The sequence below is a fragment of the Equus asinus genome, chromosome 21 (assembly GCF_041296235.1).
Source record: "Equus asinus isolate D_3611 breed Donkey chromosome 21, EquAss-T2T_v2, whole genome shotgun sequence".
Lineage (NCBI taxonomy): Eukaryota > Metazoa > Chordata > Mammalia > Perissodactyla > Equidae > Equus > Equus asinus.
In genome coordinates, this window is record NC_091810.1 from 50,800,227 (window position 1) to 50,818,756 (window position 18,530).

At 39.9% G+C, this 18,530-nt stretch overlaps 1 protein-coding gene across 2 annotated transcripts in view; it reads left to right on the plus strand.

Annotated features, from left to right (window-relative positions):
• Positions 1 to 303: 303 nt before the first annotated feature.
• The window catches only part of SMARCC1 (SWI/SNF related BAF chromatin remodeling complex subunit C1), a 172,977-nt gene continuing 154,750 nt past the window's right edge, over positions 304 to 18,530 (plus strand). For both annotated transcript variants that reach the window (XM_044753984.2, XM_070493517.1), the window contains exons 1-2: positions 304 to 597; positions 8,325 to 8,444. In XM_044753984.2, the coding sequence (XP_044609919.2) occupies positions 403 to 597; positions 8,325 to 8,444 (315 nt within the window). In that variant the 5' untranslated portion in view covers positions 304 to 402. The remainder of the gene's footprint in view (positions 598 to 8,324; positions 8,445 to 18,530) is intronic.

Sequence of the window (18,530 nt, forward strand, 5' to 3'; positions counted from 1 at the left end):
AACTTCTCACACCAGCCCTGTTCTCTCCGGCAGTGGCAAGAGATGCAGCTGTTGACCGCCAACGATAGGACACAGGAACCCCCGGAGAGAGTCAGACGGGCAGAGGCGAAGGCCGGGCGGCAGAGAAGGCAGGCGCACACGACGCCGCAGCTGGCGGAAGAGGCGGGCGGAGGCGCTCCTCCGAGGCCCGCCTGGCGCGAGTACAGCGCATGCGGGCGCGCGTGCCCTCGTCGGTTAGGGCGCCGGTCCCGAGAAGGGGCGGGGCCGGGCATCGGCGCCGGAAAGGGGCTGGCTGGGCGGGGCCGGGAAGCGGCGGTGGCGGCTGCGCGCGCGCGCCTGTGCGAACGGGAAGCGCCGCGAGGGTCGGGGCGGGCCGGGCGGTGGGGACGACGGACGGCGACGATGGCCGCGGCGGCGGGCAGCGGCGGGTTGGGGGCGGCGGCGGGCGCCACGAGTGCAGGAGGTGCGGCGGCGGCCGCAGGCCTGGCCGTTTATCGGCGGAAGGACGGGGGCCCGGCCAGCAAGTTTTGGGAGAGCCCGGAGACGGTGTCCCAGCTGGATTCGGTGCGGGTCTGGCTGGGCAAGCACTACAAGAAGGTGGGTTCGCGCGCCCGTGGGAGCCAGGAGGCCACGCGACGCGGTCCGGGGGCGGCTACTGGCCTTGCGGGCCTCTGGCCGCCCCTCCCCCCCGCGCGCCACGAGGGACAACAAAGGCCGGCGCGGGGCCCGCCACGCCCCCGCCGTCGGCCCAGGGCGCTGGCGGCCTGGGGCTCCCCGGATCCCCCGCGGACCGGCTCCTTGGAACCCACGCACCCCGGGCGAAGGCCCCTGCTCACCCCGCTGTGCGGGAGCAGGTCGCGCTCAGCACCCCGGAGGGTCGGAATCTTCCTCTTTTGTTAGCTGCAGTGGGTGCGTGAACGTTGATTATTAAGAACTGCCTGGGCCAGAGCTGTAAAAGTAGCTTCAAGTTTTGTTTAGAGACTAGTCTTCCAAGGCAAGTAAGTTAAGGTTTTACTACCTGTTGTTGATTTGCTAAAGGACTGTGGACGATTGTACTTGGAAGTTAATAACAGCAGGTTAATATAATGAATTATAGTATTGATGAGAGCTAATATTAAAAAACAGCGGTTTTATTTCATAGTACTTTTGGGTGTGTTTCGGGATAATACAAGAGTTAATGTTCACTTGCACCTAATGTGTTTCTCAGGCCTTCCCTGAGAACCCCATTTATATTAGATCCCCCCCACTTCATAACACCTTTATTTTCTTTGTACCACTTTTTGAGATTATTTTTCCTTTATCTGTTTCTTCTACCTTTGGAATGTAAGTTCTGCTGAGTCAGTGATACTGAAAGTTGTGACTTAACCTCTTGTTTATAACAAATGTTTTTTAACTTCCCCTTCCTGTAAATATTTAAGAATGCTGCCCTTAGAAGGTGTAATGAAGCAGACAGCCAAAAATACTTCCCTCTGCCCCCAAGTTTCTGGAACACCCTTTTCAGTTCTGTACTTGCTCCAATGAGGACCATGGCACTGGGGCCAGGAGCTTGTCATGCCTGTTCACTACGGCGTGTCCTGGAGCATAGTTGGTGCTTACTGCCTCGCCCTTAGTAGTTGCTTTGTATTTGTCGAATGAATGAGAAGATAATGTAGGCTAGGAACCTAGTCATTTGGGGTGTGTCAGCTTTTGAAAGTTGTTGGGCCAGGGCAGGTTCTTAGGTTCCTTTGACGTTGCACTATGGAACTTTCAGAAATGACTGCTCTTATCTGAAGTTTTAGCAAGTGAGAGACAACATATACTTTTATTTGCAATATATTTTTAGACGCTTTGACTTTTTCCCCCCTGAAATTTCGGTGTCACATTTGGGATTTTTCTCATCTACGTGTAATTAGACAAGAATATTGCTCTTCCTAGTACAGTGATAAATTGGTCAGTTTTTTGTGTAGGCCTCTCTAAGGGAACTGAATATATTTATATCGTGGAAGTATTAATTATTTTTTATCACATGCCTTTCAGCCAGTGCTTTGCATCTTAAATTCAGTGTACCTTAATGTAGTTTGTTTTCCCCAGTCTGGATTTTCCCCCCCTGGTTTTACTGAGATATAATTGACTTATAATATTGTATTATTTTATCAGTGTAGTTTTAACAAAAGAAAATACTCAGGAGTAATGTTCCTTTGGGTGTCAAGGAAGGGGGAAAATAAAAGGAAATAATAGTCATTTCTACCTCTCCAAACACTGTGTGCATCTGTTTGGGCCCAGTTTTAAGAGGTGGGCTTTAGGCTTGGATCATCCTTCGGAGATTTGCCTGGGTGAGTGAGGAAGTGGCTATGCGGCTGACTGAAGGATGTGTCCCAGAGTGTTGAGGCAAGTAGGCTAATGTTGGCTCAGTGTCCCTGAGGCCTTAAAGACAGAGTTAGATTTGACTTCTCATGGTTTCGTAAAGCTAGAGTATATTTCTTGCCCTACTCCGATTCAGAATTGTATGTCCCTTAGGTCTGGCAGCTAGAAGCCCATGAGCCTCTGAGAGTGATGAAAGTATCAACCAGAAGGTTCTTTGCTTCTTTTGTACATAGTGTCTCTCTACTTGGTGTGCAGATTGATGGGTTTAAACTAAACTTTTCTATTGCATTTAAGACTGCACTTTCAGATTCAAAAATCTCAGCAACTATATGAAAGAAATGTAACATTGGTAGTCCCGTTTTATCTATGCATTCAGTGAGCGACTGAACATCTCCCCTATCCAGGCACTTAAAACAGAACTCAGATCCTCACAACAGTCCTGAATGATATATTGATGTTGTTTGGCATTGATTTAGTATTTGGTATTGATATTATTTCCTGAATAGATATTACTTACATCATTTTACAAGTGAGAGGAACTTGCGGCTCCAGATTTAAGTAACTTCTTTAAGGTTACAGTTAGTAGTGCCAGATATGGGGGTTAGATGAAGATCTGTCTAGCCCCAAACCCCAATTTTTTTCTTTTGCTCCACATAATCCCTCTCTTTTAGGAACTCACAGTGTTGTGGAAAAGATAGACGTAGACGTCTGCTTGTGAAACCCAGATAATTTCAAATTAAAAGAGAACTTCCTTGTATTTTGTTGTCTAAATGCACTTACTAGGTGCTCAGTAAATATTTCCTCTGTGAATGAGCTGAGTAACTAGTGTAGGAATGGGTTCATTTAAGCTTTGTTGATAAATTTGGCTTAGCAACACAGAAGGGAGAGTGAATACTTTTTGACTGGGATGAGCTTCAACTAGGCCAAAGGAGTCCAGAGGAGGTGACCACTTTAGGTAAGAGGAAGCTGAAGCACAGGGAGGTTAACTGCCTGAGGTTGTATTTTAAGTCTGGAAGAAGTGCAGAAACTTGTTCATCTCCCACCTAAGTTGCCTTCTTTGTATTATTGAGTACATGTCTTCCATCCTAACTCTGATAAAGATAAGAGCTGTATTTCTGTCTATAGTTTCAGAGTGGTTTTTCTTTTTCTTTTCTTTTTTTGTGAGGAAGATTGGCCCTCAGCTAACATCTGTGCCAGTCTTCTTCTATTTTGTGTGTGGGATGCTACCATAGCATGGCTAGATGAGCTGTGTGTGGGTCCACGCCAGGGATCTGAACCTGCGAACCCCGGGCCACCAAAGTGGAGCATGAAAACTTAACCGCTATGCCATCAGCCTGGCCCCATGAGTGGTTTTTAGATGATAAAACCTTACTGATCTCAAATTGATTCAACTCAGATACCTTGGAGGTGAAGTTTATCTGTAAGCCATTAAGTTCCCAGGTAAGTTTCTTCCCACAGTTTGGTTTATTCCTGAAATAAGATTTAAGATTTCAGGATGATTGAAAGATGATTTAGATTGAAGGATGATCACTAAAATAGTCTAGATTGCATACAGGAGGCATTTCAGTGTCCTTTACATAAATTATTAGACAGTTAAAGACAGTTAAATCTTTATTTTTGGGGGGGACATTTCCTAAATTGAAACAGAATTGTTTAGGGACAAATTAAACTTTTGATATTTTATTAATGCCATAGGTAATAGAAAGCAGAGTTATTGATAAGACTTCTAAACATATCATCCTGTCTTAATCAAAATACTTGGAGACCAAAAAATTTTTGTTGTCTAAAGTAAAAGATGGTGTTGAGCTTTTTTTGATCAAAAGATAAAATGTTTATGACTGAAATAGTCTATATAATCATTAAAATTTTTTTCTTAATCAGAATTCAGTATTTTGAAAGCAGTTAAGAACTTACATTTTAGGTGATATTTTTGGAAGCGGTTGAGATGAACTCTCATGTAAGTCTGGGGTAGTGGAATGAGCAGTTACACTTGGTTTGGAAGATGTGAGTTCAGTACTCTTGGCGGTGTACTTAATTGACTTAGTTGGTGGCGTCCTTAAGCAAATGACTTGATTTCTAGGTTTGAATTTTTCGTTTGTAAATTAAGACTGAGAGTCCATTGGACTGTTGTTTGAATCAAATGAGGTAGTCCTTAAAGATGGGATTATATACATTTGAGGTGGTAGTGATACTTTTGCTATATATCCATTCCATGGTCAGCCTGCTTCATTCTTATTGGTTAAATAGAATGTTACTATTTTGAAATTTTTAAAAGTTGATTTGAAAACCTTAGAGGTGTATATTGGCTGCCTTTTGAGTGGGTATGAGGTATAGTTTACGCTAATACATTAATTTCACATTTCATTTATGAATTAAAAATGTCATCTCGTATACATTTTCAGGTTTGATAATTTTTGTGGGTGATTTGGAAAAAAAAAATCTAACCAGAGTTAAGTAGTTTGTAATGAAAACATTGGATTTTAAAGTATCTAAGGTAATAATTTTGATTGGGCTTTGAATCTGGCTATCTTCATTGTGAAACTATAGGGTTGTCCACGCGAAACCTTTCTCGTTCTGAATGACAGACTGTATTGAATGAAACGTGTGTAGTAGTGAAGTTTAGAATATACGAAGCGATGTATATATAACAGTTATTAAAAATTACTTTTTGCCTGAAGGGTTTAAATTATAGGAAAGTGTATTCTTTAAGTGAGATATATAATGGTATCTGAAATAGATTTTTAAAAAATTCCAGTGGTTCTTTTTTTTTAAGTGTATGATTTCCATTTATTTAAAGTCCAAGAGAGTGCAAATTAATCTACGTAGACAGAAAGTGGTTACCTGGGGACAGAGTTGGAGGGAGAGATGGATTACATACAAGAGGGCACGAGAGAACTTTTGGGGCTGATGTATGATTGTTATCTTGATTGTGGTGATGATTTAATGGGTGCTGAGGTCTAAATGTGTCCTCCCAAAATTGTATTTTGAAATCCCCAAAAGTCCAGTGGTTATTAAAGTGTGGTTCCCAGTTTAATAGTCAGTAGTGCCACCTGCAATGGGAACTTGTTAGAAGTGCAAATTCTTGGGCCTGACCTATTGAATTAGAAACTTTGGGAGTGGGGCTAAAATTTGAGAACCATTATTTTAGACTAAAGAATTGACATTTTATATGCTTAATTGTATGAAACTTGTTTGAAGTTTTTGATTTATGTCTGGCATGCTTGTTTCACTTTGTGGTCTTATGGAAATGTGTTTTCATTTTTTTATTTTTTGGTGAGGAAGATTCGCTCTGAGCTAACATCTGTTGCCAATCTGCCTCTTTTTTTTGCTTGAGAAAGATTAGCCCTGGTCTAATATCTAGGCCAGTCTTCCTTTATTTTGTATGTGTGTTGCCGCCACAGCATGGCTTGATGAGTGGTATAGGTCTGTGCCTAAGATCTGAACCTACGAACCCAGGCTGCAAAAGCAGAACATGCCGGATTTAAGCACTATGCCACGGGGCCGGCCCTGGAAATGTGTTTTTATAGGACAGCCTTAAGATAAAAGGAAACCTTTTTGTTTCGCTGCTGAAGAATATTTGCCCTGAGCTAATATCTGTGCCAGTCTTCCTCTGTGTTTTGGTGTGTGGGCTGCCAGCACAGCATGGCTACTAACAGAGTGGTGTAGGTCCGGGCCCGGGAGCTGAACCTGGGTAACCAAAGTGGAGTGCCCTGAGCTTAACCACTAGGCTGCCAGGGCTGGCCCATAAAAGGAAACTTTTTTTTTTTTTTGAGGAAGATTAGCTCTGAGCTAACTACTGCCAATCCTCCTCTTTTTGCTGAGGAAGACTGGCCCTGAGCTAACATCCATGCCCATCTTCCTCTAGTTTATATATGGGACGCCTACCACAGCATGGCTTTTGTCAAGCGCTGCCATGTCCACACCTGGGATCCGAACCAGTGAACCCCTGGGCCACTGAGAAGTGGAACGTGTGCACTTAACCACTGCGCCACTGGGCTGGCCCAAAAGGAAAACTTCTTTTAAATTTTTTTTTAAAGATTGGTACCTGGGGGCTGGCCCCTTGGCCGAGTGGTTGGGTTCGTGCGCTCCGCTGCAGGCGGCCCAGTGTTTCGTTGGCTCGGGTCCTGGGCGTGGACATGGCACTGCTCATCAGGCCATGCTGAGGCAGCGTCCCGCATGCCACATCTAGAAGGACTCACAAGTAAAATGTACGGCTATGTACTGGGGGGCTTTGGGGACAAAAAGGAAAAAAATAAAATCTTAAAAAAAAATAAAAAAAGATTGGCACCTGGGCTAACAACTGTTGCCAATCTTCCTCTTTTTTTTTTTTAAGGATTGGCACCTGAGCTAACAACTGTTGCCAATCTTTTTTTTTTTTCTGCTTTATCTCCCCAAACCCCCCGTACACAGTTGTATGTCTTAGTTGCTGGTCCTTCTAGTTGTGGGATGTGGGACGCCGCCTCAACGTGGCCTGACGAGCAGTGCTATGTCCACGCCCAGGATCCGAACCCTGGGCCGCTGCAGCGGAGCGCGCAAACCTAACCACTGGGCCACCAAGCCGGCCCCAAGGAAAACTTTTTATAAGCATAAAAAGGAGTGGTCTAGAACAAGGGCAGGCAAAATTTTTCTCTAAAGGGTAAGAGAGTATTTTCTGCTTTGCAGCCATGCAGTCTCAGTTGTAACTGCTCAACTTTGCTATTGCACCAAAGCAGCATAGACAATGTGTCATGCATGAGTGTGCTGTGTTTTGATAAAAACTTTATTTATGGACATTGAAATTTGAATTTCATGTAATAGTCGTGTGTCATGAAATATTATTGCTCTTTTAAATGTTTTCCCACTTATTTAAAAGTGCAAAAACCGTTCTTAGCTTGTGGGCCACACAGGCAGCAGGCTGGATTTTACCAACCTTTGGTCCAGAAGATTTCATGCAAAATAAAGCATTCCAGCAAAATACCAGTCTTCAGCAAAATTAACTGCGTATACTGGCTGTTTTGTTAGAGTGGAAAGCTCATACACCTGAACAAATAAAATTGGAGAGGATACTAAGCTTTAAGAAGAATTGTCCTTTTATATTATACTCTATCTTTGATTGGCAGTAGTACAAATTGAGAGCCATTCAAGTTAATGTATAATAATAGTAGACTGTGCAGCTGATATAATTTTGCTGTATATAAATCACTTAAAAATTATTTATTGTAGGGGCTGGCCCGGTGATGCAGCAGTTAAGTTCTCACGTTCCACTTCAGTGGCCCGGGGTTCGCCGGTTCGGATCCCGGGTGCAGACATGGCACCACTTGGCATGCCATGCTGTGGTAGGCGTCCCACATATAAAGTAGAGGAAGATGGCATGGATGTTAGCTCAGGGCCAGTCTTCCTCAGCAAAGAGAGGAGGATTGGCAGCAAATGTTAGCTCAGGGCTAATCTTCCTCAAAAAAAAATTATTTATTGTAGTAGAAACATACCACATTAATCTCGAAATGTTGGGTGGTATTGGGAAAGAGCTTTGCTCCAGGAAGAAAAGTTTAGTTACTCGTTATTGTTTGTAGAACTGAAGGAAGTACTGTATAAATGTTTTTCCTGCTCAAAATTGGAGGTTTTATAAACAACACCGTCTACTCTCTGGCCACAGATTATTTATGTTCATCTCACACAAAAGTACACTGGCTAGTAGATCTCATCCCATTATAGCATCAGGCTCAAGTTTGAGGTCCAGGATCTCACCATCTAATTTAGGTCTATGTGCAGATGAGATGACTTGGGTTTGGTTTCTTGAGTGTGGTACCTCTCGTTCTGAAGATGTGTTAACTAAAGAGACACATTATCTCTCCCTCCCCACCACCCCAGTATTTGTTTTTGTAAGCTCCTTTACAGTTTATAAATCTGCTGCTGTGCCAGTGCTTAGTAGGTGCTAGGAAGTAAGCTAACATTCTCTTCTGTGTGATTGTCCCAGTTTCTGAGTCCCTGTCTTTATCTTGCAGTATGTTCATGCAGATGCTCCTACCAATAAAACGCTGGCTGGGCTGGTGGTACAGCTTCTTCAGTTCCAGGAAGATGCCTTTGGGAAGCATGTCACCAACCCGGCCTTCACCAAACTCCCTGTAAGTACATCAGCTTATGACAATGGGGCGTCTTCAGTGTCTGTACTCTTTCTTTTGCTCTGCTATCCTATACAATAAAAAAAAAAAAAAAAAAAAGGAATGTCAGCAGAATTTTGGCTATAATGTATATTGTCTTTTAACCGTAGGAAGCTTCTCTTTCAGGAGTCATTTACCATTTGCGTTAAACCTCACAACAATTACTGTGTAGATTTAACTGTTAACATTTTACTCTGTTGTAGTTTCCTTATAGTCTCTACTATACCAGGTCTTCTCCATTCTTCTGATTCAGTTCTGGTGGCTAGAATGCTGTTTCATAGAATTTTCTATTTTGTAGGTGGTTTTCTTTTGAGCTTGTGTGAAAATATAGTTCTGTCCTCCTTGCAATTGGTATTTTGACTTGTAGTTTGGCTTTGTATAGAAATACTGGGTTATGCTTTATTTCCTTTCAAAATCTGTAGATTTTGTTCTTTCTTTAACGTTTGATTTAGTAGAGACAAATCTGATACTACCTGTTGATTCCCTCCTCTTTTATACTGATCTTTGAAATTCAGAAATATGTCTAGTTGTGATAAGTCATGATCTTAAGAGTCAGTTATGTTTCTTTAGCTCAGGGAACATTCAGTCTGTTAATCTTCTCTTCTGTCCTCCACTCCTTTACTTATATAAATATATTGTTGTGTTTTTTTTTGAGGAAGATTAGCCCTGAGCTAACACCTGCTGCCAATCATCCTCCTTTTTTTTTTTTTTTTGCTGAGGAAGACCAGCCCTGAGCTAACATCCATGCCCATCTTCCTCCACTTTATATGTGGGACACCTGCCACAGCATGGCTTGCCAAGTGGTGCCATGGCTGCATCTGGGATCTGAACTGGCAAACCCTGGGTCCCCGAAGTGGAATGTGCGCACTTAACCACTGCGCCAGTGGGCCAGCCCCTACATAAATAATGTTTGAACTCTGATTCTACAGATGTGAAATTCCAAGGAACTACCTGTTATCTTTCCTCATAGTTTTTTCTTCTTTTTTTTGGTGTGGAAGATTGGCCCTGAGCTAACACCTGTTACCAATCTTCCTCTTTTTGCTTGAGAAAGATTGTCCCTAAGCTAACATCTGTGCCAGTCTTCCCCTATTTTGCATGTAGGATGCCGCCACAGCATGGCTTGATGAGCAGTGTGTAGGTCCACGCCTGGGATCTGAACCTGCAAACCCCAGGCTACTGAAGTGGAGCGTGTGAACCCAACCACTCTGCCTCATAATTTTTGTCTTCCAGTTCTCTAATTTGGATGTTTGCAGTTTCTAGTCTGCTCTTTCCTGCCTGTAGTAAATTTATTATCAGTAGACCTTTTTTTAAATCTAAAAAGCATTTACTTTCCTTATGGTATTTTTGCCATTCAGACGTTTATTTTTATTTAGTCAAATATATTGATGTATTTTTGAATCACGTTAGGAATCTTTCTCTACTTGTAAGTAATAAAGGAATTCAGCCATGTGTTGTTCTAGTATTTGTATGGTTTTATTTTTCACAATTAAGTCTCATCCATTTAGAATTTATCTTGGTATTCAGTGTGAGCAGTGGATCCAGTTTTATCTTTTTCCATATGATTATCTGATTATCCCGGCAACATTTTTTAAAAAGTGCTTTTTTTCCCCCACTGAGTTGAGCTGAGTGACTATTAAGCATTTGATTATGTATCAAGTTCTGAAAATTCAATGAGTAATACAGTGTATTGTTTGTCCTCAGGAGGCTCACAGTCTAGTGAGCTGTGTGAATAGAGCCTTTGACTTTCCTGATCTCAGGAAATGTTTTCCAGGAGAAAGGTCATTTGAACTGAGTCCTGAAAGTTGAGTGACTTCTGCAAGGAAATGCTGGAGGATGGGATTTCCAGGCAGTGATAGCAACGTGTAAAAGCATAAAGGCCTGAGAAAATTTGGTACTTTAAGGTAGTTGTAAATAGTTCAACAAGGTGAGAAGTGAGGACAATAGGCAGCGAGATGGGCCGAAACCAGTTATAAAAAGACGAGTTTGCCCTGCTAGAAGTGTAGCTTTTATCTTGATAGTGATGGGGAACCACAACAAGCGAGAGAATAGAAGTTGGCTTAGTCAGTTTTGAGCTTTAGAATAGTCCTGCAGGCTTCAGTGTGAAGAATGGATTGGAAACCGTTGAGATTGGAGACTTTGAAAGCTAGCTCTCTGTGAAGAAACTGCTTTCATAATCCAAGTGAGCTGGGATACCAGCCCATGGAGGAAGCAGTGGGTTCAAAGAGGACAGAGAGGAATTGAGAGAGTTTAAGGGGGTAGAACTTTGTGATTTTGGAGGGTTGTGGGGCTGGAATAAGAAAGAATTGACCAGGATGACTACACTGAGCAATCAGGTACCTTTGGCACTAAGGGAAAAGCCAGAGTAAAAGCAGGTTTCTGGAGAAGGTACTCAGTGTAGTCTAACTGTAGTTGAGGTTTGCTCTCCAGTAGGCACCTCTGGTTTAGAAATCCTATAGGTAGTAGGAGATGAGATCTGGAGTTCTAGAGAAAAGGCTGAATTAGAGGAAGAGTTTTGGGAGTTACTAGGTACTGGGTGAATTCACAGTTGGAGGGCAAGGTCTTTTGGACTTAATTCTTAGCTTATCCTTTTAAAATACCTACTCTTTAATGTGTGATTTATGTTTTATATATGTAATATGTTAGTGTTGTAGTGAGTGCATGTATATAATTTATAAATAAGTTTTTAGATATTGGAGGTGCGTTCTCCTTTTTTACTATTGAGAACTGCTTAACTATATAATCAGTATATTTTTTTCTGAACCATGTGACGGGTTTTTTGGGTAACTTGTAAGTTTAAAATTAATTTGGAGTAAAAATTTGCAAGAATAGTGCAAAGGACTTTCATTTTCTCTTCTTCATTTCAGAATACCCAGTTATTAACGTTTCACCACATTTGCTTTCTCATTCTCTTTTTCTTTATGTGTGTGTATACAGTCATGCATCACTTAATGACAGGAATACATTCTGAGAAATGCATCATGAGGCGATTTCATCATTGTACTCAGAGTACACTTACACAAACCTAGATGGTATAGCCTACCACACAGCTAGGCTGTGAGTTACTAATCTTACGGGACTACTGTTATATATGCGTTCTGTTGTTGACTGAAATGTTGTTATGCAGCGCATGACTGTATATGTATTTTCTGAAACATTTGAAAGCTCCATGTTCCTTTACCTCTAAATACTTGAGTGTTTATTTCCTGTTATATTATGAACTAGATTAAAATTATCAAATCAGGAACTGGTTGAAATTTTGATCATTTAAAACACTGTAATATGATATATACAGGTTGCACTTTATCAAGTACAACATCATTTAGAATAAAATTTACACATAACATTATATAAAGTATTTTATAATAATGATTCACCTTGTATTGGTATTTCTAATTAGGATTGTAAGACTGTCTTAAAAAATAGTATTTAAAGGGGGCTTTATTTGTGGGATATTTAACTCCTGGGAACTAAACCATTATTTTTTCCAGATTTTAAAGATTAGGGAAGAATATTTTTAGACATAAGATGTAATTAAAAATAATTTGTGGTTTAGTGCCAGTGGGACCAGATGTACTCCTCTTCCTCTCAAAATAGTGTTTAGCATTTTCCCAAATGAAAGAGATTGATACAGTGTATAATAGTGTAAAACAAAAGTAGATGAGAATTAGAACAAAGGATGTTTTAGTGAAACATGTAAACTGTTTACCTTAAAATGTTTTTTTTTCCTGAATACTGGTATAAGAGTTCACTACTTGGACTTATTCTTTATTTTATCAAAGTGGAACTTCATATACTAACTTCCTAATTCGTACTGGGTGTTAAATAGCTGGCTCGATGTAGAGTCTGTTCTAGCTAATGGTAACTAAAGAGTTAGAAAGATTTAGGGGAAAAAAAGTATTTCGTAAGGCTAAAAATATATGCACAGGCAAACATAATATGAATTGAAACCGAAGAAAAAAGGTTTTTTTTGCCTCTACTACAGTAAAAATTCTTGTTTTTCCGTAATCCCTATAAGGCTTATTACATATGCATACATAAATGTAAACATAATTGTAGGATAGAGCGAATTTTATATTCTGCCTTTTTAAATAGATCATAAGCATCTGTGTTTAAAAACAACAAAGTTCTAAGACCTAGAAGACTACTAGAAGGTCAAGTCAGAGTCTAAAGTATCTGAAGATTTTAAGTATGTTCATGAGATGTTCAAAATTTTCAACTTGTCTTTGCACTTAAAAAAATTAATTATCATTAATTTGCAACTATGACCTGACTTACATTCTGCAATTCTGTAAATTTCAGGGTGGAAAGACTGTCTTGGGGACATGGAACTGGAAAGAAGAACATAAGTGTTGTTTATGTATTGGAAGGTAGCCCTTTAAGTTTGTAGCTTAGAACTCTGATGAAAGTGGAATTCAAGCAGCCATTTAAGTGAAATGGTGTGGGGCATTTACTTTGTGGAGCAGTGGTTTAGTTTCATTCTTTTAGAAGTTCTTACTGTAAAATGTAACAGAAAACGAATAAAACAAATGTTGACATAAATAATTACAAAGAGAATACCTGTTTAACTACACCCAGGTCAGAAATAGAATATTAACAACAATGCGGAAACTCTTGTGTGTTCCTTCCCCAATCAGAAACCCCTTCTTCCCGTGCGTCGTAATCTTTTCTTTGCTCTTCTTTGCTTTTCTTTGTGTGTATAGCCATGTTTGTGTGTGTCTCTGAACCATACAGTGTAGTTTTGCTTGTTTTTGAATTTATGTGAATGGAATCATATGTAGTCTTTTGTGTTGTGAGCCATGGAGCAATGTGAGCTATGTTGCATATTTGCAAACCTGAAAACACAATTTGAGCCAAAATGAGGTAGATAGTCTAACTGAACTGTTCGGCTGTATACCTGTAGATAAAACAAATTACTTCAGAAAAAAGAGTAAGTCTCTGAAAAATCTAGTCAGCTTCTGGACTTTGTAATTCACCTGCAAGGGCAGTGGTCCTAGATGATCTAGCATGATCAGTTGGACCTCAGTGGACTGCAGAGTATGGGCTGTGGTGTTGGAGGCCTGGATGTGTAGGCCAGGCTGGGGGCATGCTGGGCCAGGTGTTGACCAGGGCTCCAGAAAACTATATGACCAGTGTTAATGACAGGCCTGTAGTTCCATCCCTCTGTACGGATTCACAAGTAGAAACCTCAGTTCACTGGCATTGTATTTCTGATTTACTTGGATGATGTTTTATTTATTTTTTACTTTTTTTTCTTACTTTTACTTTTTTTTACAGTTCCCTCTTTCTTTTCCTATAATGTTTCACCTTCCAACTTTACTGAGGTATGATTGATAAACAATAAATGATAGATATTTAAAATATGATGAGTTCAAGGTAATGAACATTTCCATCACCCCAAAAAGTTTCCTTGTAATCCAGCTCCCTGCCACCCCGTCCCCTGGCAACCATTGACACTACAGATTGATTTTCAATTTCATGAAATCTATATAAATGGAATCACGTAGTATATAGTCTTTTTTTTTTTTTTTTTCTTTTAAAGATTTTATTTTTTCCTTTTTCTCCCCAAAGCCCCCTGGTACACAGTTGTATATTCTTCGTTGTGGGTCCTTCTAGTTGTGGCATGTGGGACGCTGCCTCAGCGTGGTTTGACGAGCAGTGCCATGTCCGCGCCCAGGATTCGAACTGACGAAACACTGGGCCGCCTGCAGCGGAGTGCGGGAACTTAACCACTCGGCCACGGGGCCAGCCCCAGTATATAGTTTTTTTTGCCTTGCTTCTTTCACTCAACATACGGATTTTGAGATATATGTCATCTCTGTTGTTCCATATATCAATAATTTATTCCTTTTCATTGTTGGTTAGTATTCCATTGTATAGATAAACCACAATTTATTTATCCTTTCACTGTTTGATGGGAATTTGGGTTGTTTCCAGCTTTATAAATAAAGCTGCTATCAATATTAATGCACAAGTCTTTGTGTGGACATATTTTCATTTCTCCTGACTAAACACCTAGGAGTAGAATGTTTGGGTCATAGGGTTGGTAACATTTAACTTTTTAAGAAACTGTCCAACTGTTTACTAAAGTGATTGTATCATTTTATGTACCATCCAGCAGTATATGAGAGTTCCTGTTCCTATTCATTCTTGTCAACAGTTGGTATGATTAGTTTTCATAATTTTATCCATTCTGATGGGAATGTAGTGGAATTTTGTATTTTTATTTTGTATTTTCATAATTTTTAATGATGTTAAACATCTTTTTATTTGCTTATTGACCATTTGCACATCTTCTTTTGGGAGTTGCCTATTCAAATAATTTTTTTATTTGGTCCCCAAGACTACCCCCATGTTCAGAGATTTGCTAGAAAAACTCATAGAACTCAGCACATAGTTATACTCACAACTAAAATTTGTTACAGCAGTATAGTAAGTATGCATGGCCTGATCACAAGGGAAAATTTCAGACACAAGTGTAGTCTGGAGGAATCCATGCTGCAGGCTTCCTTATGTTCTCTCCCTCCCATGAGGGGTCACACAAAGTGCACTCTTCCCCCAGCAATGAAGATGTGGTAGCACTTCTGCCCATGGAAACCCATTAGAGACTCACGCCTAAGGTTTTCTTTGGGGGCTGGTACCTCTTGCCTAGCATGTATTAAAATTCCAGAGTCCCAAAAGGGAAGTATAAACCACATTGTTTGCACAGATAGTCTAGGCACAGTGAACCACCCTTCTTATCAATTAACTGTTTAGGAATACTCTGAGAGTCAAATTCCGAGATGTGAGCTAAGGGCCAATTGGCAAGCAGGTCTTACTGAGGATAGTGATCTCAGGCATGCTGTGTTAATTCTTTTCTGATGGTGGTGTGTGTGTTTGTTTGTTTTGGTGAGGAAGCTTGGCCCTGAGCTAACATCTGTTGCCAGTCTTCCTCTATTTTGTATGTGGGTCGCTGCCACAGCATGGCTTAATGAATGGTGTATAGGTCCATGCCTGGGATCTGAACCTGTGAACCCCAGCCTGCTGAAGCGGAGAGAACAAACTTAAACACTACAGCACTGGGCCAGCCCCTTTTTTTAAATTAAATTTAAAAAATTGCTTATATAATTCTGGATACGTGTTGTTTATGACGTATATCTGTTGCAAATATTTCCTCTTGGTTTGTGATTTGACTTTTTTTCTTAGTATCTTTCCAAGAGCAAAAGTTTTGAATTTTGAGGAAGTCCATATTATTGATTTTTATGACTTGTGCTTTTTTGTGTTCTAAGAAACCCTTGTTTACCCCAAAGTCACAGACAGTTTCCTATATTTTCTTCTAGAAGTTTTATAGATTTAGATTTTACGTGTTTTGGGTTAATTTTTATGTATAGTGTAAAGTAAGGGTTAAGGTTCTCTTTTTTTCAGTGTGGATATCCAGTTATTTTAGAGCCAGCATTTGTTGAAAAGATGTTCTTTCTCCTTTGAATTGCCTTGACACGTTTGTTGAAAATCACTTGACCAGATCTATGTGGGTCTATATCTGGATTCTGTTTTCTCCTTTTGATCTAAATGTTCGTCTTTTGGCTAATACCAAATGTTTGATTACTATAACTTTATGAGAGTTTTCTTTTTTTCTGATCTTTATGCTTTTTATTTATTTTTTTGCCTCATTGCACTGCATAGCACTTCTGACTCAATACTGAATAGAAATGGTTAAGGCAGGAATTCTGATTTTTTTTTTTTTTTTTTAAAGATTTTATTTTTTCCTTTTTCTCCCCAAAGCCCCCCGGTAGATAGTTGTGTATTCTTCGTTGTGGGTTCCTCTAGTTGTGGCATGTGGGACGCTGCCTCAGCGTGGTCTGACGAGCAGTGCCATGTCCGCACCCAGGATTCGAACCGACGAAACACTGGGCCGCCTGCAGCGGAGCATGCGAACTTAACCACTCGGCCACGGGGCCAGCCCCTGATTTTTTTTTTTTTTCGGTGAGGAAGATTCGCCCTGAGCTAACATCTGTGCCAAACTTTCTCTATTTTGTATGTGGGTCACCACCAAGGCATGGCCACTGATGAGTAGTGTAGGAAGCAGAGTGCGCCGAACTTAACCACTATGCCACAGGGGTGGCCCCTCTAACTTATTCTTGTTCTTAATGGAAAAACATTGTTTTGCACTATTAGGTATGATGTTAGCTGTAAGTTTTCATATATGACCTTAATTCAGATTGTGGAAGTTACCTACTATTCTTAGTTGGCTGAGAGCTTTTATTGTGAATTAACTGTTGAATTTTGTTAGGTGCTTTTTCTGCATCTTTCCAGATGATCAAAAGATTTTTCTGCTTTATTCTGTTAATATGGTGAATTTCATTCATTCATTGATTTTCAGTTAATCAACCTGGTATTCCAGGATAAACCCTACTTGTTGATGATATATTATCCTTTTTATATATTATGGGGTTTGATTTGCTGGTATAAAATTTTCTTAAGATTAAGTTATTTCTTCCTTGAATATTTGATGGAATTCACTAGTGAAATAATTGGGCGCTAGAGTTTTCTTGTTGGGAAGGTCTTAGTAACCAATTCACTTTCTTTAATAGATACAGGGATTATTTCTTTTTTTTGTGTTGTTTTTGGTGAGTTGAAGTTTTCAAGACTTTTGTTAGTTTATTTAAATTGAAGTTAACGTAAAGTTCATAATTTCTCTTACCCTGTTTCAGAGCAGTTTTAGGTTCACAGCAAAATTGAGTGGAAGGTACAGACATTTCTCATGTAAGAAGACCTCCTTCACATCTGGGGTTTAGCCTCCACCCATTATCAAAATCCTGCATCAGGCTGATACATTTGTTCCCATTAATGGACTTACATTGACACATTATCATCATCCAAAGTCCGTAGTTTACATTAGGGTTCACTCTTAGTCGTGTACATTTTCAGGTTGGTTGTTTTTTTTTTTAATTTTCAGGTTTTTGATAAATGTGTAATGACTTGTATCCACCATTATAGCATCACACAGGATAGTTTCACTGCTGTAAAAATCCTCTGCTTTGCCTCTTCATCCCTTTCTCCCCTACTAACCCCTGACAACCATGGATCCTTTTATCTCCGTAGTTTTAACTTTTCCAGAGTGTCATATAATTGGAATATATACTATGTAGTCTTTTCAGGTTGGCTACTTTCACTTAATAATAGCATTTAAAATTCCTCCATGTCTTTTCATTACTTGCTAGCTCATTTCTTTTTAGCACTGAATAATGTTCTACTGCTCACCAACATTTGGTGTTGTCAGTGTTCTGGATTTTGGCCATTTTGATAGGTGTGTAGTGGTATCTCCTTTTAATTTGCATTTCCCTGATAACATCTGATTTGGAGCATCTTTTGATTTCCATTTTTGAAGGACAGTTTTGCAGGATGCAGTCTTTTTGATTGACAGGTTATTTCTCTTTTAGCACTTTAAATATATCCTCTCACTGCCTTCTGCCCTCCATGGTTTCTGAATAGAAATTGGCTTTTAATATTATTGAGAGTTGTTTGTATATGATGAGTCACTTCTCCCTTGCTGCTTTTAAGATTCTCTGTGTTTTTGACAATTTGATTATAATGTGTCTTGGTATGGATCTCTTTGAGTTTATCCTGCTTGGAGTTTGTTGAACTTCTTAAATGTGTGAATTCATATCTTTCATCAAATTTGGGAAGTTTTGGCTGTAATTTCTTCATATATTTTTTATTCCTTTCTTTTGGGAGTCCCATAATGTGTATATTGGTAAATTTGATGGTGCTCATATGTCCCTTAGGCTCTGTTCATTTTCCTTTATTCTTTTTTCTTTCCTCTTGGATGGTTTCTATCAACTTCTCTTTTTCCTCTGTGAATGGGCCATACTTTCTTGTTTCTTTGTAGGGTATGTAATTTTTTGTTAAGAACAGGACAGTTTGAGTATTGTAGTGTGCTAACTCTGGTAATCAGATTCTCCTCCCTTCCCAAGGATTGCTGTTGTGCTTGATGAAGGCTGTAGTCATTTGTTTACTGTTTTCCAAACACTATATTCTTTGTCATGTGTTGTCATTGATGTCTCTGTTCTGTTA